The 27,626-nt window shown below is 43.2% G+C and overlaps 1 protein-coding gene and 1 long non-coding RNA gene across 2 annotated transcripts; both read left to right on the forward strand.

The window, feature by feature from the left end:
* Positions 1–1,074: 1,074 nt before the first annotated feature.
* LOC146709994 (uncharacterized) lies at positions 1,075–6,068 on the forward strand. Its single transcript, XM_085457974.1, has 2 exons — positions 1,075–4,878; positions 6,063–6,068. The coding sequence occupies exons 1-2, from the start codon at positions 1,294–1,296 to the stop codon at positions 6,066–6,068; spliced, it is 3,591 nt and encodes a 1,196-aa protein (XP_085314100.1). The 5' UTR covers positions 1,075–1,293.
* A 5,695-nt stretch (positions 6,069–11,763) lies between these two features.
* On the forward strand, positions 11,764–13,390 carry LOC146709995 (uncharacterized). The gene is made up of 3 exons (XR_014920659.1): positions 11,764–11,856; positions 12,264–12,325; positions 12,546–13,390. It is a non-coding gene; the product is annotated as an uncharacterized LOC146709995 (long non-coding RNA).
* The last annotated feature ends 14,236 nt before the right edge of the window (positions 13,391–27,626 follow it).

Consider the following 27,626-nt stretch of genomic DNA (forward strand, 5'->3'; position numbering starts at 1 on the left):
TATTCCTAAATGTAAAATTGCTTTGACTATCTTATTGTGTACAATATATAATTTCATCAAATGATTCACATCTAATCTGAATTCAGATTTGAAGAAATCTCTGTGTGTGAAGAACAAGGCTAAAAATCAGTATTAAATGACCATCAGGTGGCACTGTGTCAAAAACAGGCACGATTCTGTCATGGAAATCATTACGTGGGCTCTTCACATTGCCATCGGCAAATGTAGGTTAAAGCTCTATCATGCAAAGAAAAAGCCTTGATGCATGCTCAATCATCCGGGTAAGGAAATCCCAAAAAGTTGATTCTGTTCGTCAGGACGTAGCATTTTCAGTGGGAGAAACACTTCATCAGACTGACTTCTTCAGTATCAGCTGACTGCCGGTTTCCCAAACCTGACAAACAGTACATTTGCACAATGACTCAAACTAGCCCCACTAACAAACAATGGGCTGTAAGGTCACTTTCTTTATCATTAATATGTAAATAGTCAGCAGGGAGTCAAGGAGGCCATTTAAGTCAAAGACTGTCTCTGAATTGAGAAGGGGACCAAAGGGTACATCTTTCATCATCTTACAATACTGAGATTGGAGCCATTTCCCAACTCTCTCTGAATGGAATTCATGACCATTGATCAATGGTTATTGATCAATTCACTTGAAGAATTCACTTGGATGAGTGACGAAATGTTTTTCCAACTGAAAGCGCTACGTCCGAATGAACAGAATCAAATTTTTGGCAAAGAAAAAGCCATCTGAAAATATGATCCAGTAATGCCACTGTCTTTTCTATGGACAAGGCAAAGTGGAAACCTAGGTTCAATCAAAATCTACCCCTCTGATGCGGGCATTCCTTGGTGAATATGGAATTTGCTGAAATGCACCATAAATGCTATATACATGCTTTGGAATTGGCTGGATGGGAGATGTTCCCATTATTGCATATTTTAGTAGGACAAAAGTAGGCTGTTGTTAAAAGAAGATGGGAAGCTGCACAATGATAAACATGTTGCTGTCATTACGTTAAAAATGGCAATCTTATTAAATGCTACTGTGGCGGGGGCGTGGCCCCGGGCGCAGCTGCAGGGGAGGAGTGCAGCAGAAGGCTCAACAGGGCGGCGCTGCGAGGCCGGTAAGAACAGCTGATGGTGTTTATGTACTGATGATGGTCTCCCTCCGCTGTGTTTATAGTGAGACGGGGAGGGGCGGCCAGAGGAGAGATCAGCTGGGCTCGTGAGCTGTCAGACTGTACGACTGAGTCAGCTGTCAAAACTCAACACTCAAAGCTTCAATAAATGTGGAAGTTGGCAGTACATACCTGTGTGTGCGTGTGTCTGTGCCTGGTGTATTCCACAAGTGGTGCCGAAACCCAGGAAAGTGCCGGTGAGGGAATGTCCGACCCACAGGCCGCGCCACCCGCCCAGCCTCTGCAATTCTTGGCGCAGATGCTAGCGGAGATGGCGACGATGAGCCGGGATCAGGCGGCCGACCAGCGTGCCCACCTGGCCGCGCTGCAGGAGCAGACGGACCGACAGACGCAAATTCTGGAACGGCTGGTCGGGGCCGCTGCCACGCCGAAGCCCTCGCCACTGTCGGTGGCGGTGCCCCGGATGGGGGACGGGGACGACCCACAAATTTTTTTGGAGACCTTCCGTGCCACGGCGGAGGCTTGCCAATGGCCGCGGGAGGAGTGGGCTCCGCGGCTGCTCCCCCTGCTGTCTGGGGAGGCACAAACAGTGGCCCTGAGTCTGCCTCCGGCGTCGAGGAGCAGCTTCCCGGACGTGAGCCGGGCGGTGGTGGACAGGCTGGGGCTCACCGCCGAAGACCATCGCCGGCGGTTCCGGGCCTGTCGGCTGGCTACAACGGACCGACCATTCGCCTGGGCCCGGCAGCTGCGCGACGCGGCGGTGCGCTGGCTGCAACCGGGGGCATCGGAGGGCGAGACGAAGCTGGTGGACAAGGTGGTGCTGGAGCAGTTCACGGAGGGGTTGCCAGCGGAGACGGCGAGATGGGTCCGGTGCCACCGGCCCGCAAGCTTGGAGGTAGCAGTGACGCTGGCGGAGGACCACCTTGCCGCTGGAGCAGGGGAACCCGGGGACGCCGGACGGAGGCCGAACAAACAGGCCCCAGTGCCGGCCCCGAGGCGCCGTGTGCCGGCACCAGGGCAGGCCGAGCGGCTGCCGGCGCTGAGCCCCACTAACCCTTTCGCGGCGTTGGTGCCGTCCAGGGGAGCCGAGCCAAGTGGAGCCGCCCCCGAGCCACGGAGAGCAGCACAGACGCCGGGGCCGGAGTGTTGGAAGTGCGGGCAGCCGGGGCACCTGAGGAGGGATTGTCCGCTTATGGAAGTGGGGCAGGTGTTCCGCGTTGCTGGCGCCCCAGCACCCTCCCCCGGTCCAGGAGGGACATACAGTATTCCGGTAAGGACTCGAGGGGGTATACGCCAGGCGTTGGTGGACACGGGCTGCACGCAGACCCTCGTACACCAAAGCTTGGTTCGCCCCGGGGCATTGCTGGAGGCAGAATGGGTGGAGGTGAGGTGTGTGCATGGTGACGTTCACAGGTATCCCATAGTGCCGCTGTTATTAAAGTATAAGGGCAAAATGCATAGAGTAACGGCGGCGGTTAGCCCGCGCCTGTCGCACCCCCTGATTCTGGGTACCAATTGGCCGGGGTTTCATCAGCTACTGGGGCAGTACGCGGGGGTGCGATCACGACCGGAAGCGGGGTGTAGCGTGTGCGCGGCATTCAGCGGTGACGCGGGGTCGTCCGACACCGACTCCGGGGGGGAGGAGCCGGCGGGTCCCTCACGGGACGTCCCGCCGGCCCCGGAAGTGTCCCCCATGGGTGATTTCCCACTGGAGCAGTCTCGTGACGGCACCCTACGCTCAGCCTTTGACCAAGTGATGGCTATTGATGGTCACGTGGTGCGCCCTGAGGCCGCGCAGACCTACCCGCGTTTCGTCTTATTAAACGACCGGTTATATCGAGTGAGTCGTGACACTCAGACCGAGGAAACACACACCCAGTTGTTGGTGCCGCAGGGCCGCCGGGAAACGCTTTTCCAGGCGGCCCACTATAACCCCATGGCAGGGCATATGGGCTACGAGAAAACTCTGGAGCGAATAACGGCCCGATTTTATTGGCCGGGCATCCGAGCGGATGTGCGCCGCTGGTGCGCGTCCTGCCCGGACTGCCAACTTGTTAACCAGCCGGCCATACCGAAGGCGCCGCTGCGCCCTCTCCCCCTCATTGAGGTCCCGTTTGAGCGCATCGGCATGGACCTCATCGGGCCGTTTCACCGGAGTGCACGCGGCTACCGCTTTGTGTTAGTCCTGGTGGATTACGCAACGCGGTACCCGGAAGCAGTTCCGCTGCGCACCATCTCTGCAAAGAGTGTGGCGCAGGCACTGTTTCAGGTCATCTCCCGAGTCGGAATCCCGAAAGAGATACTGACTGACCAGGGCACGTCGTTTATGTCTCGTACACTGCGGGAACTGTACGAATTACTGGGCATTAAATCTATTCGGACCAGCGTCTACCACCCTCAGACTGACGGGCTGGTGGAGCGGCTGAATAAGACTTTAAAGTCCATGATTCGGAAGTTCATTAACGAGGATGAACGCAATTGGGATCACTGGCTAGACCCTCTGTTATTCGCAGTGCGGGAGGTGCCCCAGGCCTCCACGGGATTTTCTCCCTTTGAACTGCTGTTCGGCAGGAGGCCACGTGGGGTGCTCGACCTGATTAAAGAAAGCTGGGAGGACGGTCCGAGCCCCGCCAAAAATGAGATTCAGTACGTGTTGGACCTGAGAGCAAAACTCCACACTTTGGGGAGGTTGTCACGGGAGAATTTGCTCCAGGCTCAGCAGCGTCAGCAACGCCTGTATGACAGAGGGGCTAGGCTCAGGCAATTTTCACCGGGAGATAAAGTGCTTGTGTTACTCCCTACTTCCAGCTCGAAGTTGCTCGCCAAGTGGCAAGGACCCTTTGTGGTCACACGGCGAGTCGGGGACGTGGACTATGAGGTCGCTCGGTCGGACAGGGGAGGAGCCACGCAGATTTATCACCTCAATCTCCTCAAACTGTGGCGAGAGGTTGAAACCGCTTCTCTGGTGAGCTTGGTGAAGGAGAGAGATGAGTTGGGGCCTGAGGTGCCAAATTCTATCATTCCCGCCTCCCTCCCTTGTGATGACCATCTCACACAGGCCCAGAGAGCAGATGTTGTCGCGTTGCAACAGCGTTTTGCGGACGTGTTCTCCCCCCTGCCCGGCCGGACGTCCCTCATCGAGCACCATTTCGTGACGCAGCCTGGCGTGACGGTGCGTTCACGGCCCTACAGGCTCCCGGAGCACAAGCGAAAAATCGTGCAGAGGGAATTGGCGGAAATGCTGAGGATGGGAGTAATAGAAGAGTCGCACAGCGCCTGGTGTAGCCCCATCGTTCTGGTGGCGAAGAAGGATGGGTCTATACGGTTCTGTGTCGACTATCGCAGGGTGAACGAAGTGTCACGCTTTGATGCCTACCCCATGCCTCGGGTCGACGAGCTCCTGGACCGGTTAGGCACGGCCCGCTTTTTCACGACACTGGACTTAACCAAGGGCTATTGGCAGATTCCCTTGTCTGCCGAGGCCAGGGAGAAAACGGCCTTCTCCACTCCGTACGGTTTGTACCAGTTCGTGACACTTCCGTTCGGCCTGTTCGGGGCCCCGGCCACTTTCCAGCGTCCGCACGCAGCGTATGCTGCCGCCTACCTGGATGACGTGATCATCCACAGCGACACCTGGGCGGAGCATGTGCTGCGGGTGGCCGCGGTCCTGGAGTCCCTGAGGGGGGCGGGGCTCACGGCCAATCCGAAGAAGTGCGCGGTTGGACGGAGGGAGGTGCAGTATCTGGGGTACCACCTGGGGGGCGGGCAGGTGCGTCCACAGGTGGAGAAGACGGCGGCTATCGCATCCTGCCCGCGCCCCAGGACGAAAAAGGAGGTGAGACGGTTCTTGGGGTTGGCGGGTTACTATCGTCGCTTTGTGCCGGGGTTTGCGCAGCTGACCAGCCCCCTGACCGATCTCACTCGAAAGGGTGCCCCGGATCTGGTCCAGTGGACGGGGCCGTGCCAGGCGGCGTTTGTGCAGGTGAAGAAGGCTCTCTGTGGGGAGCCGCTGCTTCACACTCCTAACTTTTCCCTCCCTTTTGTTCTGCAGACTGACGCCTCGGACAGAGGGCTGGGAGCCGTTTTGTCCCAGCAGGTGAGGGGGGCTGACCGCCCTGTCCTGTACATCAGCCGGAAGCTAGCGGAGCGCGAGCGCCGGTACAGCACCGTGGAGAAGGAGTGCCTGGCCATCCGGTGGGCGGTCGGCTCCCTGCGCTATTACCTCCTGGGACGCTCATTCACCCTCTGTTCGGACCACGCCCCGCTGCAGTGGCTCCACCGCATGAAGGATGCCAACGCCCGGATCACCCGGTGGTATCTGGCGTTGCAGCCCTTTAAGTTCAAGGTGATCCATAGGCCGGGGGCGCAGATGGCGGTGGCCGATTTCCTCTCTCGCTCGCGGGGGGGAGTTGGCTCGGCCGGACGGCTCCCCGGCCTCGAACGGGCGGTGGGGGTGTGTGGCGGGGGCGTGGCCCCGGGCGCAGCTGCAGGGGAGGAGTGCAGCAGAAGGCTCAACAGGGCGGCGCTGCGAGGCCGGTAAGAACAGCTGATGGTGTTTATGTACTGATGATGGTCTCCCTCCGCTGTGTTTATAGTGAGACGGGGAGGGGCGGCCAGAGGAGAGATCAGCTGGGCTCGTGAGCTGTCAGACTGTACGACTGAGTCAGCTGTCAAAACTCAACACTCAAAGCTTCAATAAATGTGGAAGTTGGCAGTACATACCTGTGTGTGCGTGTGTCTGTGCCTGGTGTATTCCACAGCTACATTTTCATAGTTCAAACATTTGATGTTTTCTATGTTCTATTGTGAACAAATATGGGCTTGTAAGATTTGAAAATCATTGCATTCTGTTTTTATTTGCATTTTACACAGTGTCCATGCTTTTTTGAAATTGGGTTTATATTTAAAAATTTTCAGAATTGAGCATCATAAAAGTTCAGCTTTGTTCAAAAGTACATGAAACAGGAGATGTTGGCTGTCCGATTGGCCTCCCTGCTGCTGCGGAGCCTGGGACGGTCTGCTTGCCTCCACTCCGGGGCGAAGGGTAACATCTCTTGGGTCTGGGTGCTGTTTCCCCCTCTGGGGGCGAGGGTACCTGGACCTGGGGTATAGAGTAAATCAAATCAAATCACTTTTATTGTCGCATCACATGTGCAGGTACATTGGTACAGTACATGTGAGTGAAATTCTTGTGTGCGAGCTTCACAAGCAACAGAGTTGTGCAAAATACAATAATGTAAACAAGCAAAATACAAGAATGGCTACATCTGAAACTAATAAATATATGTACAATATATAATAGTATATGCATTTCTGGATGTGTATACTAAATATTTTTCTACGTGTGTGTGTGTATATACATATTTTACAAATTAAATAGAGTAAACAATAAAATAAAAAATATAAAAATATACAGAGTTGAGACATGTGCAAAACAGTGGCATTACTGTACAGTATGGAGTGCATAATGTTGAAGTTCCAGTAGTGAAGCTGAGGTGTCTATGACATGTTCAGCAGTCTGATGGCCTGGTGGAAGAAGCTGTCTCTCAGTCTGCTGGTTCGGGACCGGATGCTGCAGAACCTCCTTCCTGATGGGAAGTAGTCTGAACAGTTTATGGCTGGGGTGACTGGAGTCCTTGATGATCCTCCCCACTTTCCTCTGGCACCGCTTCCTGTAGATGTCTTGGAGGGAGGGAAGCTCACCTCCAATTATCCGTTCAGAGCACCGCACTACTTGCTGGAGAGCTTTGCGGTTGTAGGCGGTGCTGTTGCCATACCAGGTGGTGATGCATCCAGTGAGGATGCTCTCAATGGCACAGTGATAGAAGGTCCTGAGGATGCGGGGGCTCATGCCGAATCTTTTCAGTCTCCTGAGAAAGAAGAGGCGCTGTATGTTTGGGGAGTGTGATTGTGTGTACATGTCAATTTATGTCAATCCTTACGTTGGGTGAGTGCTGAGTGTTTGTATATGTGTGCATGAGGGTGGGAATGCATGTTTGTGTCTGTGTGTGCCTGTTTGTCTGTGTCTATATGTCAGGTCGGGTCTTAGACTCCACCTCTCTGGGAACTCCCAGGCCCTCCAAAGTGTGGAGGCCTATCTCCCCTCACCACACTCCCTGCCGGTGACTGATGCCCTCAGGGGTCGGTGCATTGGTGGTTCTTGGTGTCCGGGGCTGGGCGCTCAGGTATGTACCAGCTCACTCCCGGTGGCTACTTGGCGGGGCCTGGCGCCTGTTGCTCGGTCAGGCCTCCTCCGGGGTGCGGGGGGCCCTCAGGCCTTCGGCCTCTGGGCCTGCGGCTCGGTTCACTCTGGCACAGCTGGCTGCCGGCAGAGCCGGCGGGTACGCTGGTGCAGCCCCCTCTAGCTTCTGCTCGGTGGCTACTAGGTGACGCCTCGTCTGGGGATCCTCAGCCCTTCCCATGAGGGTGGCACGGATGCCCCTCCGGTGGTCCTCCTTGGGCTCTCGCACTCTGGGGCCTCTGGATGTCTGGGGCCTGGATCTCCTCCATGCCTGCTTCATGCCCTAGGGGACAGGGCTATGGCTCTCTACATCCTCTTGCAGACCATTACATGTGGAAACCATTTGAATACAAGCGCGCTGATCCACACAGGTGTGCACACGGGTGTTCACTGTTCGTAGACTTAAATTACACCTTTCTTGGCTGCTACTTCAAAGCACATTGTGCGCTGTCTGTCCTGCGTGCTGCACAACAACATTGAATTTTTAGTATTTACTGCTGTTTACACTTAGCTAGATTAATGTGATGGTGTTGTGTTTAGTATGTTGCTTTGGTTTTTTTTGCTTGTTTTCTCTTCTTTCTCTCTCAACAGGTGATCCAGGAGATTTTTTTTCCCTTTCTCACTGTCCCTCTCCCCTTCTGTTTTTCTTTTCCTTCCTCTTTCTTTCTCCCTTTCCTATCCCTCACTCATGTCTGTCCCGTCTGTAACAACTGAAAATAAAATAAAATAAATAATAAAAACAAAGGTCGATCAAATGGACCATTACGGCAATGCCACGATGATCCATTCGGCAAAATAAATCCATTGGGTATCCTTGTTGGTCTTCAGACAACAATTCTGAGGCTAAAGAACCAAATGGGACAGGCAAAGAAAAACAAAACAGTACATTAAACAGTTCAATCTAAAGCATCTTAGAAATGAGAATGTTGACTGCTGACTGGATAACACTTCAGATACAAGCACCAGTTATATGCTTGCACCAGATTAGAGAGCTCATTTTACCTATATGAAACCCACTGGTTAACTTACAAATTATAGCAAATCATTATGCAGCTTTTGAGCCTGAATGTGCTGAAACACCCATTTTGATTTTGTTTTTTCCCCAGAATAATTAAAGTAGTTGTTGTAGTTTTGTAATATACTTGAATCTAATGCATTTCCACAGCTAGAGTTTGTTTTCTATAGTCTGAATCAGATGATAAGTTTGGTTTCTTTGCACACATAGAAAACTACTTCTCTACAAACCACGAAAGAATACTGAGTGCTTTTATTGGCCAGGTTTTTGTGCTTTACGAGCAACCAAAGTTATTACAGCAAGAAGCTACCGTTTTCTGCACTAGTGAATAATGTGGAGAATTTACATCTATTAATTAGAGATGGACCGATCCGATATTACGTATCGGTATCGGTCCGATACTGACCTAAATTACTGGATCGGATATCGGAGAAAAATAAAAAATGTAATCCGATCCATTAAATATCACGAAAGCACCTCACAAAACTTGCAACACGCCGTAACTCACCTCAGAACGTTAGCACGTCGGAGCAGTATGCATCACCTGATAGAGCGGCTGTGGCATGCGGGACCTGTCGATGGTCTGGATAGCATTTGGAGCTTCGCTAGCAACCCGGCATTTCATCTCCGACAAAGTTATCCCGAGAGAAGTAAAGCAAGTGTGTAAGTCCATCTCTGAATGTTTGTAAAGCATTCCTGCGTTAAGCTTAACAAACGATATATGGAGCGACTGCCTCTTCTTGCTGCTACTTCAATCATGAAACTGCTTAACGATCAGCTGATCGGCTTTTCTGTCGCGAGTCCGTGTCTCTAGTTTGCTTTTGGCCCACTTTGCACCAGAAAGAGGAAACCAGCGGCTGAACAACAGCAGCACGTTTAAGCTTGATCAGCTGTTGTTAGAATTTATTTAATATTACTTTCTACTCCAGGATCTTTTTCTACGTAGCTGACGCTGGTAACTGTGCAGGGGCGGATCTAGCAAAGTTTAGCCAGGGGGGCCGATAGGGCATTAACAGGGAAAAGGGGGCACAAAGACATACTTTTCTTTCTTATTCTCATTTAAAATGTCTTGTTTTTAATAATTAATTATCTGACACCCAAAGTTTTAATTTGATGTAAAATGAATAGAAGTCAATTACTGTATATAGTAACTATTAAGTCTAATATATATACCCTAGTAAGCTATAGTACTTTTTCCTTTGGGAAGGTACCATCTGTGCAGTCTGCAATTTTGTTGAAGAAAGATGTTGAATCTATTTAATATTTCTTGAAAAATAATTGATTTCTGTGCATTTTTTTTCACACTGCATCAAATTAAGGTTGATTACGTCGATTAAGCATCATGAGGTGGAGCGTGAGGGGTGGTTCCCTATTTTTTATTTATTTATTTTTGTTGTTGCTGGGAGTTGGAACCCTATTAGTTAGGTTGCTTAATATTTATGCTAAGTACTCTTTAAAATACCAGAATAGGGAGGATGGTGTAGGTTTAAGTTTATTAGATTGATCAGTATTGCTGAACTATGAAATATATTTTTTTGCATACAGGTATAACAGAATAGCTTTAGTGTACTTGTTGTTTTAAACTTGAGTATGAACTTATACAAAACGCAGCAAGATATTTAAAAAACAGTTTTGTTGATTAAATAACACTATATCGGATTCATATCGGTATCGGCAGATATCCAAATTTATGATATCGGTATCGGACATAAAAAAGTGGTATCGTGCCATCTCTACTATTAATCATATTTATTTGGACAAAATTTTATAGTTTGTGCATGCTTCACATCAGTGGTACTCTGCTGCATCCTGGAATGCAAAGTATACCTGGTTACAACAATGCATCTGGCTCAAACTTGGAGTGAACATCTGGCAGTTTGAGTTTGGATCCCATTCTCACCATAAAATAACCACTGTGGTGTTTGTTTGGAACTGGACTGAGACCACCTCCTCTTGATATCTTCATGCGGTTGATTTCCTCCACACACAAGTATAATTACTGTGTTACATCTGCACAAACAAGCTTTAAAGGAACACTAAAGCTTTAAATGGAGTATTTTGACTTTGGGTATTAGCAGTTGGAATTAAAGCAAAACTTTTTATATATTTTTATTCCCAGACATCATTTAAATAAAATCTTTTCATCCAAAATGGGGAAAATCTTTTATTCACTTGTGTTTTTCAAGTGTGATGCACAGGACATACTGTACGGCGTAGGCATCAATATCTTTATAAAGCAAAGGTTATGTGTTTCATCAGTAATACAGCTATTTAAATCATTGTCTATCAATAACAGTAGCAATAAACTATTTTCTGATGTACAACCCACTATTCTTGTGCCACTCCTTTTCCTTTCATTGCTTTGACAGTATTATTTTTTTTAATGTCATATATTTCATGTAACTAGTATTTCAGACACTTTTACTGCTCCAGAGAGTAAACAGTGAAAACATGAAGGTGTCTGTGACTTTAAGATAGTTAACTTATGACATCAAAGATTATTTTTGCCATAATAGGATTGATGTTGGTGTGATTTCTACAATAAATAAGTTACTATGTATTCATGTTGAAATGAAAAGGGACATAGAGACAATAGCATTAAGGGGGGTTTTTTTGTTAAAAAAGAAAAGCAGGCATTGAAAGTTCCCAAGTAGTCACAGTGAGTCTCTTGTCTATTACATGAAGAAATCTGGGGAGACCCAAAGCATGATAGCTGTCTCTTAAGTGTTTTTGGTGTATGGGTTAAGAGTATATAGTCTGAGGGTTTCAGCCTCTGCAGTGAGCATGTGTCTATCAGTGAGAACCTGCACTGTTTACAGCTAAGTCATGTCATATGGTTGCCAAGTGAATTTGCAAAAAAGTTGAATCTGTCATTGTACGGCTGGAAGTCCATTTGAATATTTGAACAGGGGAAGGGTTCAGACATTCGAGATCAAGGATATCGCTGCTCCCCAGGCAGAATGTAGCCACGGAGTCTATCAAAACTCATTAAGTAAGTGTAGAAAAGATGTAAGATGGCAGGAAGTATCTTAATAACGGAGACGTTCCACACATGCCTTTAATTTGAATCATCCAAAATGCATTGTTCATCCTTTTCTGCTTTGTGCCTACTTGATGGATTAGCTCTGTCACCGAAAGGTTTTTGTTGTCTTTCTGAAAGGTTTTAATTTAATTATGTGTGACATCTAACCAGGGGCGATTTTAGCCCATTTTGATGATTGAAATGATTCAAAGCACCCCCAAAGATTTCTTACTTTTTTTGACAATATTTTTAGTTGTGTGACACACTACTAAAAATATAAAAAGCATACAGTACTGTACTTGTTTGAGACGTAACATTTTAACAACAAAAGTATAGATAACTCCCCCTCCCAAAATGGTTTGTTCCAGCTCTCCCCTGCTCTATCGCTCTTGCTGCCAGAGCGATGGTGGCTGAGACGCAGCGGAGCGGAGGTGTAAGTACCTGGCTTAAAACAGGACATATTAGCTGCATTTAACCTTCAGTTACTCTTTATATAGTTAGGTAGGAGTCAGACCATGTTTCTTTTTAGCTGAAAAACATTACACCAGGTAACCTGCAGTGTTGAAAACGTGTTTTCCGACGATGTTTGCTACCCTTCAATCCGTCTTGCTCTGTAGTAAATTCAGCGACATTTCACCGTCCTGTTGCTAACATTGAAATGTATACAGCCTATTTAAAAATCTAAAACTTTAAATTATCCGTAGCCTGCTGTTGTTACCACTGTCCTGTTTGAAATGGATACTAACTAGCTAACTGACTGGATGCCCATTAACCTTATAACTCCTGTTGTGTGTGTGTGTGTGTGTGTGTGTGTGTGTGTGTGTGTGTGTACGTGTACAGAGAGACAGTCAGGTTCATAATGGATATGAGGAAGTTTTTTCAAAATAAGGAGCCACATTCAGGTAAAATTGTAAAATCAAATGATCCGTTAATCAAGGATAATGTTGGATCAGTGTTTCAATATTTATCTTTTATTAGATGTTCATGTGGTTTGGTTATTTGCCTTTTGGTTGAAAGTACACTGAGAGTGGACTTTTTTTATTAGTGATCTTAATAGTATTTTTTCATATTAATTTAATTTTTCATCTAATTGAATACAATCTATTTGTGTATGATTGTCAGTCCGAAGAGGGAGAGAGGAAAGAGGGGAACGTGAGAAGAAAGTACAAGGTCAGGAAGAACCAGGTAAGAAAACAGAGAGGGAACAGTGACAGGCACAACAGAACCTGTTAAACTGACAAAGAGAAAAAACCTGATTTTACTCAACACAATCTGGAAGTTGTGTTCTCCCTATATTAAAGCTGCTATACAAAATCTGTAAAACAAACTGGGTTGAAACATTTTTGACCCTCTTTAACGACATTCCAACATAACATTATCATTGATTGGGGAGATTAAAATTAATGATATATTTTTATGTGGTTCAGCCACAACTCTACTAAAACCTCAGCTAGTAATAGGTAGGCCAACTTTTGGACCGTCCAGTTGTCTGTATGACTGCTGCAGTACGTACATCACATTTGCACACTATCAGAAAGTGCCAAACAGCCCTGGTGGAGTGAGGAGCTGTAAAGAGAAGCAGATGCTCTGTTTATATTCTAAAAATGTTTTAAGCTAACTTGTTTCAAAGGTTTTGTACAGCAGCTTTAAATGTTTTCCAAAAGCACACATACGCTTATCAGTGTTTCTCAAACTTTTTACAGTGTCAAGCTCTCCTAAGTACCACTATGAAAGTATGAAAGTCATAAATCTTACAACACAAAATTATTATTATTAAATTAGTAAAATTAGTATCTGCATACATTGTATACATTGTATACATTCTACCACAGCCAAAGTTGCCTCCAATTTTATAGTTTTTATTAATATTATGTAATTTATTTGTAACAATTTATTCTGTTTTGGGAGTGTTTTTTATGTATCTGTATTATATTATACATACATATTAAAAGTGAATCTCTGTCCAAAAAATGCACTCAGTTTACTTTTTACTCACTATGAGCATCACTCATTATTCTCCCCCAGTAATTAAGGTTAGGATATGTATTTATTTTTTATTCCAATCCATTCTTCTTTAGCAGCATTTAAATAACCTTTATCAGATTTGATGGTTTTGTTACAGACTTTTCAAAAAAGTGTTTTGCTTTTCTTTCACAAATGTGGGGATTAAATTGTGTGAAAATGTACAAAACAGTGATGCCATGTTTTGTGACGAGGACCCAGGCACAGAGAGACTTGATGAATTTAAGAATCTTATGATTTAATAAAGAAATTTGCAGACTTGCACAGAGATGGTAAAATTATGATGACTGATAATGAAGACAACAGACGATGAGGACAGGGAGGAACAGGGGTTTAAATGCACCAAAGTGACAGTCAGAGAGAACTCAGGACAACATTTAAGGATGCAGGGACTGACAGAGACAGGTTTATCTTGCCTGGCTGGGCAGCTCTCTGGGTGCTCAGCACCCCCAAAGCTCTGATTCTAGAATCGCCCCTGCATCTAACAAAGATATAACTCACATCTATCCCTTTATTTAGGGAACAAAAATGTGTCTCTTGATTTGAACAGGTTACAGTCCTCAGCATTGGTACTTCCTCAGTGAACATTTATACCAACCAAGTTTAAAGGAAAATATTATTTTGTTCTTGGCCTGTCCTTTTAAGCCATGTGGTTATTGTGCAACCATCTCAAGAGTCTCTCTGGGTTCTTTATGTCTTCAGCTGTAATGTAGATAACAACTATAAAAGCTTTTATATGTGCCAAAATATTGAAATATGTCTCTCAAAATATAAATCCTGAACTTGTAGCTAAAACATAACACAGACTCACAGGCAGGCACTATAACAAAGGGAACAGAGACGTGGGACCAGGGCAGACACAGACACTGACTGGACGTGGGAATATAGCAGACAGGGGAGACAGCAACTAAGGAACACAGACAGAAAACCAGAACACTAAAACTCTAACCAAACCCCACCCAGAGAACCTTAACTAAGAATAATCCTAAAACCCGTAAAGCAAAGCTAGAATATAATGAAATAACAAAATCAAAGAACCAAAAAACACAAAACACTGGGTCAACGACCCAGGGACCCTAACAGTTTGTGAGTGTGAGCTTACCAAGTGAACTGAGGGTGCTAACTACTCCCAGGAAGGATTGCTGGACGAGAGGGCAGCAGACACAGTGCACTGGCACGAGGGAGCAGACACATGAGCACAAACACTGGGAGAAGACACAGAGTGGAAGTCGGGAGCACACAGGGATGTATTATTGTTGTGTATCAGTTCCATCACTGTAAATAAACGCACTGCTTGTACATAGAGCACCGCGCCTGGGTCCTCCTTCCCCCCACCCCCCACGGTTTGCCATGCCAAACCGTGACACTTCTGAAACCCCACAGACCTTGAAACTTTACCAAACAGATGGATGTAGTGGAGATATTGTGTTGAACTGAAATACAATATTTTAACAGCTTTTTGAAATTGGCAAATATAGCATCTTTTCATTTACATTTATTTTTACACTGTTTATTTGTCTGGTACTTACAAAATTAATTCAAAGAACAAATAATTTCACTGGGTACTGATGTTAATGTTAATAAAAAACCTGACATGATGCAAAACTAGTTCAAAATGTCATTGTACTAACTGGCTTCATTCACACCCACTGAAGCGTTTCCTAACAGTATTTTACAACAGACGTTTTCTGCTTTCCCTGAACAACAATAAAGCAGATTTCATGAACAACACAACTGTTTAAATCATTAGCTTGCAGCTACATCGATAATAATAATGAAAATAATAGTAACAATAAAAAGAGAAGCATTAGGATAGAACCTAAGAGTGTAAAGAGTTCTTCTTAGGCTTGCTTTCTTTCTTTCTTTCTTTCTTTCTTTCTTTCTTTCTTTCTTTCTTTCATTGCTTTAAGGCCAATATTTTTTTTTTAAGTATATATTGTAATTCTTTTTCCTTTAACTACTGTGTCAGATAACAGTACCAAAAACAATCCACTAATGAAAAATAACAGACAGCTTCACAAACACAGGCTTCTGACCTCGACTGAGACTGAGACAAAAAGCTAAAAATTCCCTCAGCTGCAAGATTTTTGAGGTTTTCTTGCATGCGTTACCTATTACAAGGCCTCGAGTATTTCAACTGGATTCAAATCTGGGGTTTTTTCCCCACTGGCCAGTCCGTAACAGTTGACTTCTTTTTTCTGAGCCATTCCTGGTTGGATAGACAAGTGTGTTTAGGATCAATCTTACATAGAGACATCCACATTTATAACTTTTCTGTTTTTTTGTAGTCACATTTAAGCCAGTCAGATGCTGAATTATGAGGACTCATATCATTCCCTTTAGACTTAAAAAACTGACACTAGCGCCTCTCTGTTGGCATGCCTGTTGATAAGCTAGAGAATTGATTCACATGCTGTGTGCCTTTTGCTGGTTGGTTAAAAAAAAACAAGACCGCACAGCTATCATTAAAAAAAAATAACAGAAAAATTGTGTTTTCTTAGTCTTTTTGGCTGCCAAAAGAATGTTTCTGTTAAAGCTTGAGAATTTGCAAGCCAACGTGTTTTGCAATAAATGCTTTTATCCTTCTGGAAGTGATATGATTAGCTCTACTAGCAGTAATTCTGGAGCAAACTGTGACTATGTTTTGAAACATAATTCCAACATCCCTGAATCACAAATAATGATTGATTTGTTTGTGCCAATTTTTCCCCTTATGTAGATCAAAATCTTATGATGATGAAAAGTTCATTGAGGACCTGAATTTTACACCCCTAACTGCATCATCTTCAAGTACTACTTAATATGCCAGGTTTATACTATGGTATAATAGTGCAACCTAAACTAAACTGACTTCTTTGTCAAAATTCTGTATACATAGAAAAAAACAAAAAGGTCTTCAGAGAGTGCACCCTTCTCCAAGGTTAATACTCTACATACCAGTAGCCCTGACATCACATCTGATGAAGACCCTCGAGAGGTTAGTTCTAAACCATCTGCGCCTCCCTGGTGAGGTCTTCATTGGATCCGCTGCAGTTTGCATCGGGGTGGAAGACGCCATCATGTACCTCCTGCACCGAGCTCTGATCATGTTTTTTGATTTCTCCAGTGCTTTCAACAGCATCCAGCCACGACTTCTGAGGGACAAGCTGGAGCTATCTGGAGTGGACCACCACATGTCCCAGAGGGATACATGTCCCTCATCTCTCCTCCACTCGCACACTGAGCACCGGCTCCCCACAGGGCTGTGTGCTGAGCCCCCTCTTGTATTCTCTCTACACCCACGACTGCAGTTCGACCCACAACAACACTCTCGTTATCAAGTTTGCTGATGACACCACGGTAGTCGGACTCATCTCGAAGGGAGATGAGGCAGAGTACAGAGAGGAAGTCCTGAAGCTGGCAGCATGGTGTTCAGAAAACAACCTGGCACTGAACACTAAGAAAACTAAAGAGCTCATTGTTGACTTCAGGAGACACAGCACCGACTTGGCCCCCCTCTACATCAACGGGGAGTGTGTGGAGAGGGTCCACACTTTCCGGTTCCTTGGTGTCCTCATCTCTGCTGACATCTCCTGGACAGACAACATCTCAGCGGTCATCAAGAAGGCCCAACAGCGGCTGCACTTCCTGAGAGTCCTCAGGAAGTACAAGCTGAACTCCAACCTGCTGCTGACCTTCTACCGCTCCTCCATTGAGAGCCTGCTAACCTACTGCATCACGGTATGGTACGGCAGCTGCACCAAGGCGGATAGAGTGAGGCTTCAGAGTGTGGTCAAGACAGCACAGAAGATCATCGGCTGCCCTCTCCCCTCCCTGATGGACATCTATTCCTCCCGCTGCCTCACCAGAGCAGCAAACATTATCAAGGACAGCTCCCACCCTGGCTTCAACATGTTCAGCCTGCTTCCCTCAGGGAAGCGCTACAGGTGCATCAACACAAGAACCCACAGACTCAAAAACAGTTTCTTCCCCAAAGCGATAACCACCCTGAACTCACACATGCACAGATAACACAGCCCCCCACTTCCCACTTCCTCTATGGACCACCACTGTGCAATACCAATTCTATGTGCAACAGCTCAACTGTATATACATAACACTATTTATACCAATTCCATTTGCAACAACTCAACTGTATATACATAACACTATTTATTACATAATACTTAATACTGTCCATATGTACATAGCACTGCAGAACTGTACCCCCCCCCCCCCCCCCACACACACACACACACACACACACCCCAGCATGTTTACACTGAGTAGGAGATGCTCTGTATCTCATTGTACAACTGTATAGTGACAATAAAGGCATTCTATTCTATTCTATTCTATACTGGACTACCTGACAGGACGCCCACAGTATGTGAGGACACAGGGCTGTGTCTCTGATACGCTGGTCTGCAGCATGGGGGCCCCAGAGGGAATTGTGCTGGCATTGTTCCTCTTCACCCTCTGCACTGCAGACTTCTCCATCAACTCCAGATCAACCTACAGATGTTCTCTGACAACTAGTCGGCCTCATCACAGGTGTGGACGACTCAGTGGACTCTGGACGTTGTGTACTGGTGCCAGCAGAACCACCTGCTGATCACTGCCAGGAAAACCAAGAAGTTGGTGGTGACTTGAGGCGACTGTTGTTGTGATTTCGCGCTATATAAATAAAATTGAATTGAATTGACTTCTGGAGACACAGACCCACCACACTGACACTAGTGAACATCCAGGGAGTGGACATTGAGATAGTGGACTCTTATAGGTACCTGGGTGTTCACCTGAATAATAAACTGGGCTGGAGCCACAACACTGAGGCTCTTTACAGGAAGGGTCAGAGCAGACTCTACCTGCTGAGGCGGCTGAGGTCATTTGGAGTCCAGGGAGCGCTTTTAAAGATCTTCTATGACTCTGTGGTGGCATCTGTCAGTTTTTACAGTGTTGTATGTTGGAGCTGCAGTTTATCACCAACTGAGAAGAAGAGGTTGGATAAACTCATCAGGTGTCAGACTGTACAATCAAAACAAACACAGACATTTACATCAGTGCTGTAATTTGCACTAATCCACCGAACAACTACTACTGTTATAACTTGCACATTATTTTTCTCAGTTCATATTTTAAAAAAACCCCACTATACTTTCATCTTAATAACTGTACAGTACTCGGTTTTTGTAACTATTGTCCATGATGTAAATATTTTTTTCTGTAAAAGTTGTGTGTCTTTCTGTTCTGTGTATTGTTCTGTTTGCATATGTGCTTTTCTTCTGCTGCTGTTACAACCAAATTTCCTCTTGTGGGACAATGAAAGGATTATTCTATTCTATTCTATTTCAACAGAGCGCTAACAGACTGAAAATATCTCAAACATACCTTGAGTTGTTGAGCATTGGCTCAGGGTTTGGGGAGGAATAAAGTTACTATGCAGGTAGTTTGAGGGGGGAAAGTAGCACTATTTCAATAGAACACTGCCTTTTTATAACGCTGACACATCTGTAGAAGTCTTTGTACTGGCTCCTATTCTGGAAAATAAATACAGGCTTTTCTTTAAAATAAAGTATATCCCGTCTCAAGATCAATATAGATTAATAGCCTTCAATGATTGTTTAATACTTTTGTCTTTCTCCAAAATAACAGATTGACCCTTATAAAAATTATATCTGAGCATGAAAAACATTAATCCAATTTTCATCCATTGAAACTTCATAGTACCAGAACTTCCCTATTCACAGGGTAAGCATTTTTACAAGTGCACTTGCATAGTACACACATAGAGAAATTAAGTTAAATTTATAAAAATGCAAAAATATGTCTCAGATTGCAGAGGCATAGTATGAGATGAACAGGACAGACATTTCCTCTACATCCGGAGGTGGATCAAGGAACTTAACAAATACTAAGAAAGTAGCACATGAGTGCAGAATATCTTTAACACATTTCCATTTGTTTTGCAATTTTAAGAGTGAGGTCATGCTTTAAAACTGGCTGCACAAGATGATGAATGTACTCTTTTTAGTTCTGAAGGGACATGGGGGCACTTCCCAAAGTCTGACATGCATAGGTCAAAGTGTCACCTGCGGTATCCTCTTTAGTCATGCTGGTTACCACGAGTGCTGCAGAAGAACTCGACTGTTAGCCAGATACTTAAACTGAAATTACATCTCAATAACTTGGGTGTTAACTCATTCATTACCAAACTGTATGAAATGATGTGACTCATAGTTATAGTATATAAGACTGGACAGGCCTTGGATCCCAAAGTCTGTCCATGAAGCTGACGCTGCATATCAAATGCTAACCCTATTCTAGAAATGAAAAGGAAATTTATTTTGTGTGCATGCGTGTTTTTCCAAGATTTCCAACTGTGTGTGTTCTGCCAAGATATCTGAGAATATGATCCATCAAGACACACAGCAGGTTTGAATGTTCATCAGCGGGACTTGTCATTTCACTGAAGTACACAGTTATGACATTTGATCACAGTGTCAATAATTAATTGCAGAATTTGAAACTCTTGGAAAATCCATCACATTTCTCATTTCATTTTGGCAACAATAGTTGGGCTCAGGCCTTTAGTTCGACGTAAAGGAATTCTTGATGTTTAAGCACATCAAGAGCTTATGGATAATTTCATGTTCCCAACATTAAGGGGAACAGTTTGTGGATGACACCATCCTGTTCCAAAATGACTTCCCAGTAGTGCAAAGCAAGGTTCATAAAGACATGGATGAGTGAGTTTGGTGTGGAAGAATTTGACTGGCATGCACAGTCCAGTCATTTACCTGATACAACAGCTTTGGGATGAATTAGAGTGGCTGTTGGACAGAAGGCCAGCTGAGGCCTTCTGCTTCAGCATCAGCATTCCCATAAACACACTGCCTAACTGGTGAAAAGCGGTTCTGGAAGAATTGAGGATGTTATAACTGGGACAACATTGAATTCAATCCAATTCAAATAAACTCAATTACCAACCCTCAAGGAGCTTTATATTGTAAGGTAAAGACTGTACAATAATACATCATATTACACCATAGGGATTGAAAATGAGACTGAATAAATATGACCTTACAAAACTAATTTCACTGAAACTGAATTGCATAGTGACTTAATGCAAACAGAAAATAGATGTACTTACTGTAACCTTAACATTTATTATCAAAAACACACACACATCTTCACATGCTGCCTCGCCAACAACTTACAGCCATACCATTCTAAACATCCTGGATCTTGTCTAAGTGCTATGTGGGGTTAAGCTTTGTTTAGTCTTTGATGGGAGACTGCCTGCATATACCAGGTGATTACAGCTCAGGGGGGAGAGAAGGTCATCTAATGGCAAGGTTGGTCTGGATGCCAAAAGTGGCCTTGGGCAAGATACTCAAGTGCTATATAAGAGCCGTTTTTGTGCATGTATTCGCATTTCCAAAAAACACACACAAAAATCCAGTTTGTCATACATCATTATGTGAGTGTGTTTAACAGAGTAGATGAGGTGCTTGGAAGTTATGCTGCTCTGCGCTTTGTCAGATTACTACCAGCAGCTTCTAGGAAAAACAAAACCATATGATATTTTTTTAAGTATTATGACTGCACAGAAAACCTGCTAAGCTTAGTCTCATGTGACACAAAAATGTACAATGGTCCGTAGAGCTTATCCTCTTTTAGACACAACATTATTCAAGTAAGAAAACACAACCACATATGGAAATGGACCGCAAAAACAGGAACCTGCTGCTAGTCAAGCCAGCAAACATGGTTGGAACATAAGTGTTATCTCAGGCAAAGCCAAGATTCTACTAGAAACAGACCAGTTATAGGTATTATTGCTCATACAAGGTTATACATATTGATCACATTATTGCAATTAAGCAATAACAAAAAAAACAAAACAAATACAACCATCTGGCTCTTTGGTTACTAAATGGTTGTTCAGACACTCCGCTCCATTTTCAGTCTTGCATTACTGGATATCAGGTAGCTTTGTACTGTGTTTTTACTTTTTTTCTTTATATTTGATAACTAAAAAAAAATGATATATGCATATATCATAATTACATGTGTGTGAACTTTTCATTTTGATTCTTATTTTTATTATTATTATTTTAGCACAATCATCACCTCTGCTTGATGTTCAAGAAAAATATGACTGATGTTATTCAGTCATATTCAGTGCTTGCTGGGAAGTGTTTGGAGGGTAGAGAAAAAAACAAAGTTTTAATCAAAATCACAGCTGACACATTGTTTTTTGCTATCGTTTTTGCTGATTTAGTAAACGTGTTTCATTTTAATTGTATTATTTCAAACCAGAGACACAGCAGCTCATGAAATTTACATCTTATATTTTTTGTATGTGCAGAAAGAGACATTTCCCCGTGTTGTTTTGAGTCCCTGCACAGTATGTTCTCATGACAAAAGAAAAATTTTTTAAAAAGCTCTAAATGAGGGTTAGGGTTATTTAATTCACAGGCAGTGTTGAACGTCTAGATTCATAGCTTACGGCAGCCTAAGGGCTAAAAGGCAAATTGGGTTGTTTTATGGCCCAACATGTGTCAACTATAACTCTTACTTAAATGTTGTCCCTCAATAAAATCTCTTCTGGGGGGAAGTTTGCACGAATAAGGCTTTTTGTTTTTGCTGATAAATATTTTGACCAAAAAGAGTTGGCTGCCTTAATATAACCATATGTTAAGAAAAGTGAGGGTAGATCAGAAACAACATGTGTCATTTTGGAATGCGCAGACCCATTTTGCAGTGTCAGATTGAGAATTTGTTGAACCACATTGTTAAAATAAAAACACGGAGCTGGGGAGAGGCATAACTTCACTCATCACATAAGAGATAATAAAACATAAAGTAAATGGCACTCAGTTTTTCACATGTCAAACACTGCTCACTGGATTTCCAACCCTGTCATTATTACACCCATGAGCCCGAGCTTGTTCCAAACTTCCAAAGTCTCAGGATCTGCTTTCGTTTTTCCTTTCAAAAAAAAAAAGAAAAAGAAAAGAAAAGATGTTTATTTTTTCTTTCATGATGACCTGACAAAAGACATGGGATTTGCTCACTGACAATTGCACTTGGGTAGAAAGTAACATAGGAGGGCCAAGGAATAAAGGATGATTGCCAGTTTGGCTGAAAATGTAGATCTGGTGGGACACCAGCCACAGAAAAGAGAATAATGAGCTGTCTCAGAACAATATCCAGATCTGTGGCCACATCTAAAAAATGTAGTTATCATTTTTTTCTCAGGAAAACTATACCCTTATTGTGGCATGGACAACTAACACAAGGGACTTGCTCTATCTGTTGTTTTTTAGTATTGTTTGATACAAGTATATGTCCAAGCATTTACCAGACTGAACGATGTGACAGAAACCTTTGTTTTACCTTTAAATCATTTTGGTCAAAAGCCACTGTTAACTAAACCTTGGAGAAGGAGAGGAAGGAAGTGAAGAAGACTAATCGCACCCTGATTTTCTAAGGGGTCACCAACATATAGTTGTGATACAGAGTAGTAGCTTGTGTCCCACAAAGGTCTCATCTCGGTCTCCAGCTGGGGATCTTTTACATTTAAGGCGAATATGTTAAAACCACTACACCATGGAGCCACACTGATATTATATAAGCTCCCCATCAGAGAAGCCCTTTCATTTTTTTTTTTTACAATTTTAATGGAAATCACACTACAAGTATGTTGGTTTTATTTTTAAGGTACCAGATATTTATTTATTTATTTATTCTTATTTACGCACCTATGTATGTGCAATCAAATGCAGCTGAATTGTCAATGCAAGCATTTTGCATTAACAAAATTCACTTGTTGACTCAGAATTTGAAACCTTTTTTTGTCTAGCATGTCCTGGTGTTTTTTTAGGTACAGTGTTCCAGGTGTTGGACAACTAGGATAAATGGACAGAAACAGCAATGAGTTTCAGCATTTAAAAAACAATTTTGGTCTCAAGAAAATTGAGACCGATATTAAGGAAGGTGTTTTTGTTGGTTCTGAAATCTGTGAACTGATATTTGATAATGACTTCAAAAGGAAACTGAATCAGCAGCATGCTAAGAATTTTATATCACAACTTTTTTCACAAAATCTGGGCAGTGTCTGCAATAAACATGGGAGAAGATTTCATTGAAATATTAAAGTGAGGGGGGGGAATTACATATAGTGAAGACATTACCTGCAAAAAACTTTTCTTTTTTTTTACTTTTGTCTGCTCCGGGGAACTACAGAAAATAATAGCTATGAGACAGACTAAATAAAGTGCTAAGAAGAGTTTGGGAAGTGAGAGCAGAAATTCAAGATTTTTTTAGGAAGAAAGGTAAAGACATTGTAGAGCTCTCAGGTGAACCTGACTGTAATGCATTTGTTCAAATCCAAAATAGACTTGATTTCTGTGAATGAAAAAGAAAAATATAAATAAAATATAAGCAAAATAGCAACAGCACTTTGTATGAAGCTTGACTTTTTGGCTAAAATGTCCACATTTTGTTCACAATTGTTTCATGGTATGTTGATTAAACAGTGAGAAAATGCTGCTTATTTCACATTTTTATTGTTTATTATAATTATAGCATCTGCTTTTGCCAGTAGCGGTTCATAAAGAGGTCAAATTAATTAATATTGAGCAGCACTTAGTTCAGCTTAGTGATTCGGCCATTCTCATTAGTCCCAGTTTGTCATGTGGTCCCTTGGGAAATTACTGCATCCCCCTGTTCTAGATCATAGCGATTGAAGACATGAACCATTAACTTTGAAATTCCATTTTGGACTTTTGTCAGCCTCTTTTTTTTTTTTTTTTGCTAATGCTAATGTTAATGCTTTGTGGGTGGTGGTAGCTCTATGTAGCGGAGATGTTTCTTTGCTCAGTGGAAAGAGGTTGTTTCTATGTCACTACGTCTGCATACCACATCTTTTTCTATCTGTGAGCTCATGACCATATATGAGGTAGCTGAACTGGTAAATCAACAGTTTTGCTTTTACACTTAGCTCTCTCTTGTTTTATACTAAGCTGCAAACATATTTATTTGTGCTCTTAAGTTGTTAAGTTGATAATTTAGCTTGAACATTGAGCCTCTTTTGGAACCGACCTTGTATGGTACTTTGGCCTTATTTTTAAGCCCCACCTGGCCTTTACTTGACATAAGTAATCTTCCTGCTGGTTATATAATGGAACTATTGATTTCCCCAAACATTAACTTAATTCCACAGATATATATATATATATATATATATATATATATATATATATATATATATATATATATATATATATATATATCTCACTATTCTTTCCACTGAGCTGATTTACTGTTACTATTAGCCACAATTTTTTGTTTTTATCCTTGTCTTTTGTCATCTTAACAAACTGTATATGTTACCTATCTTCATCTGCCCCAACTGTTGCTGCGACTTTGTCCTCCAAAAACTAAGCATTCCTTTTTTTGGTATAGGCTGTTCCTTACTATGTCCCCATTTGTGGCAGGAGATTTATAGGTAACATTACATCAAATAAGGTTTCTGGGAACCTGCTCAAGCAAGATTTTTTTTTTTTTAATCAAATACTCAGCATCTTTATGGAATTAAGCACACAGTCGGGAATGATCTAATGTCTAAGGTCAAGTATAAATTCCATTTTAGAAATGTGGTCTCTGAAGGGCTCATTAAGGCTCCGAATGCAACTTTCACACCATGTAACATGTTACAGACCTTTTCCTAAGTAGACAGGTCAGAGCCTTTGTAGGAAGTGGCCCATGAAGGTGTGCCCATTTCAGACTGACCCCGTCCACAAGTCAGTGTGAGTTTGATTTGTAACAGCTTCTCACATATCATAGCTCTAACAAGGACAAGCACCAGACAAACCTTTATTATTCACATCCTGTCATGAATTTCATTTGTCACCTAAATACAATATAACTCCAGCATTCAGGAGACTTTTTGATTTTAGACTAAGACACATAAACTCTGCAAATAGATCTTTACTCTGTGTCTTGGGCTTGGGAAGTGCTCACCAATCTATCGATAGAAAATTCAGTCCAGAAGGAGCAGCTCCTGAACTGGGACACAGCTTGTGTTCTTTTTTTTTTTTGTTTTGTTTTGTTTTTTGGGTTTTTTGTTTTGTGAAATGTAAAAAACAAAATGGGTTAATCCAACACAGCCACACCTGCTGCCTCTTAGATAGGCTATGACTGAAGTCCTTGTGTTTTTGATTTTAACAAATTCTGCTTCCAAACAGGAACAGGCGCCTTGGCCCTTCAGATTTGATTTAGTGTCCTTCCCCAGTGTCAAAAAGAAGTTCCACATTTTCAAACCACTAGACGTGCAGAATCCAGATCATTTCAAAGGCCAAAAATTATGCTTTTCATGATTGTTTGTTTCCTATCAACTCTACTGCAGCTCTAGGAAGTGCTACATGTTTTAAAAACATACATGGTAAACTTTGTGTGTGTGTGTGTGTGTGTGTGTGTGTGTGTGTGTGTGTGTGTGTGTGTGTGTGTGTGTGTGTGTGTGTGTGTAAAAATACATAAAAATATATATCAGGTCAACTGAAAATCTGACTAAAGTCATAATCCAGTCTGTCTTTCAGATTTTCTGAAGGAGATGTCGCTTCTCTTCCTCATTTATTTGTTTATTTATGTGTTTTAACGACACTTCTCCTTCACCCTAGCTTTTGGCTGCAATCCTTTTTCCCAGTTCTGTCAGAGTTTTCTTCCTTTTAAAAGGGAGGTAAAAAAAAAAGCCCAACAAAACAAACTGAAATTACCCTAGACTGATAGACACCAGCAGTTTCGGCCAAACCACCTAAACTTAATTTGTTTTAACATGCTGACAATGATGAGGAAGAACAGAACTCCACCAGAAGCAGGCTCAGGAAGGGTTATGAGCAGACAGAAAAGCAGAGCAGACAGACACAGCAAACAAAACAAAACAGGTTTGTTACATGCAGTAGCATATGAATGCATATAAGTGATCCCTGCATCGAGGGTGTTTGTCTCTTGAACCCAAACTGAGAGCTGGTTCCACAAGAGAGAGAGCATGAATTTTTTGCCTCCTATTCTACTTTTAGAAACTTTGTGGACTAGAAGTGTACACTCTGAGAGCTAAGTGATCCATTGAAATACTGGTGCCATATTATCTTTAAAATAGGCAAAAAAGAAAGGACTTTAATAATAGTACGGTTCCCTTATAGCAAAAAGGTCCTGGGCTGGAAACTACCATCTGACCGGGCCCTTTCTGTGTTGAGTTTGCGTGTTCTCTTCGTATCTGCATAGGGTCTTTCTGGGTACTTCAGCTTCCTCCTACAGTCCAAAGACACACAATTAGTGAGGTTAGGTTAAATGGTGATTCTAAATTGCCCATAGGTGTGAATGTGAGTGTAAATGGTTGTCTGTCTCTCTGTGTTAGCCCTATGAGAGGCTTGCAACCTGTCCAGAGTGTACCCAGCATCTCGCCATATAGTATCTGGGGTAGGTTCCACCACTATGACTGACACTTTGACAATGAAACTTAACCGGTCAAACAGTCTTTGTCATTTAAACTCTTGTCAGTATGCTAATAGTACTTCAGTTTTTTCAAGTTTCCCCTAAGAGTCTAAGTGCTCATACGTACAAGACAAACACCCACATTAATTTGTTCTGTGCTGGAGTTGCCGTGGGTCGCAATGGATCATGTGTTTGCTTTAACATCTGGTGTTTTATTACTAGAAGCTGAAAGGCAATAAATACTGATGTACCATAAAACCCTGCAGTCATTTCCCCAATCACTGCTTCACCTTCAACGAGCATTTGAGTTACTCAGCTCCCCTCATGAGAGACCTGCGGCCCTCTGAAGGCAGCTTAGAGCATTAGTCTGAAATGGTAAGAAAAAAGATGCCTATTATATTAAAGAGTGTTTTAATTGGGCTTTGTAATTGTAGGAGAATTGTATAGTAATTATATTTGTTTGTAAAGGCAATAACAATATCTTTGCAGTTAACAGGGGAAGTTGTTGTAATGATTTTTTTTCTTTCTTTCTTTCTAACAATCCACTAATGCACCCAAAGCTGAGGGTGAATTGGAAAGTGATGCATCTGACCTGACATGGGTTAATTTAGTGTTGAAGTAAGAGGATATATTTGCTGTATCTATTTGTCCATATATATAAAACACATTATCCAAAACCTGTAAAGTGACACACTTTAT

Source organism: Copadichromis virginalis, linkage group LG5 (assembly GCF_057382275.1).
Source record: "Copadichromis virginalis isolate Kocher_CV1m ecotype Utaka linkage group LG5, C_Virginalis_male_GT1.1, whole genome shotgun sequence".
NCBI classification, from domain to species: Eukaryota; Metazoa; Chordata; class Actinopteri; order Cichliformes; family Cichlidae; genus Copadichromis; species Copadichromis virginalis.

What these genes read in the sequence shown, in the direction of transcription:
- LOC146709994 (XM_085457974.1), top strand. Translation starts at nt 1,294, where the DNA reads ATGTGGAAGTTGGCAGTACATACCTGTGTGTGCGTGTGTCTGTGCCTG.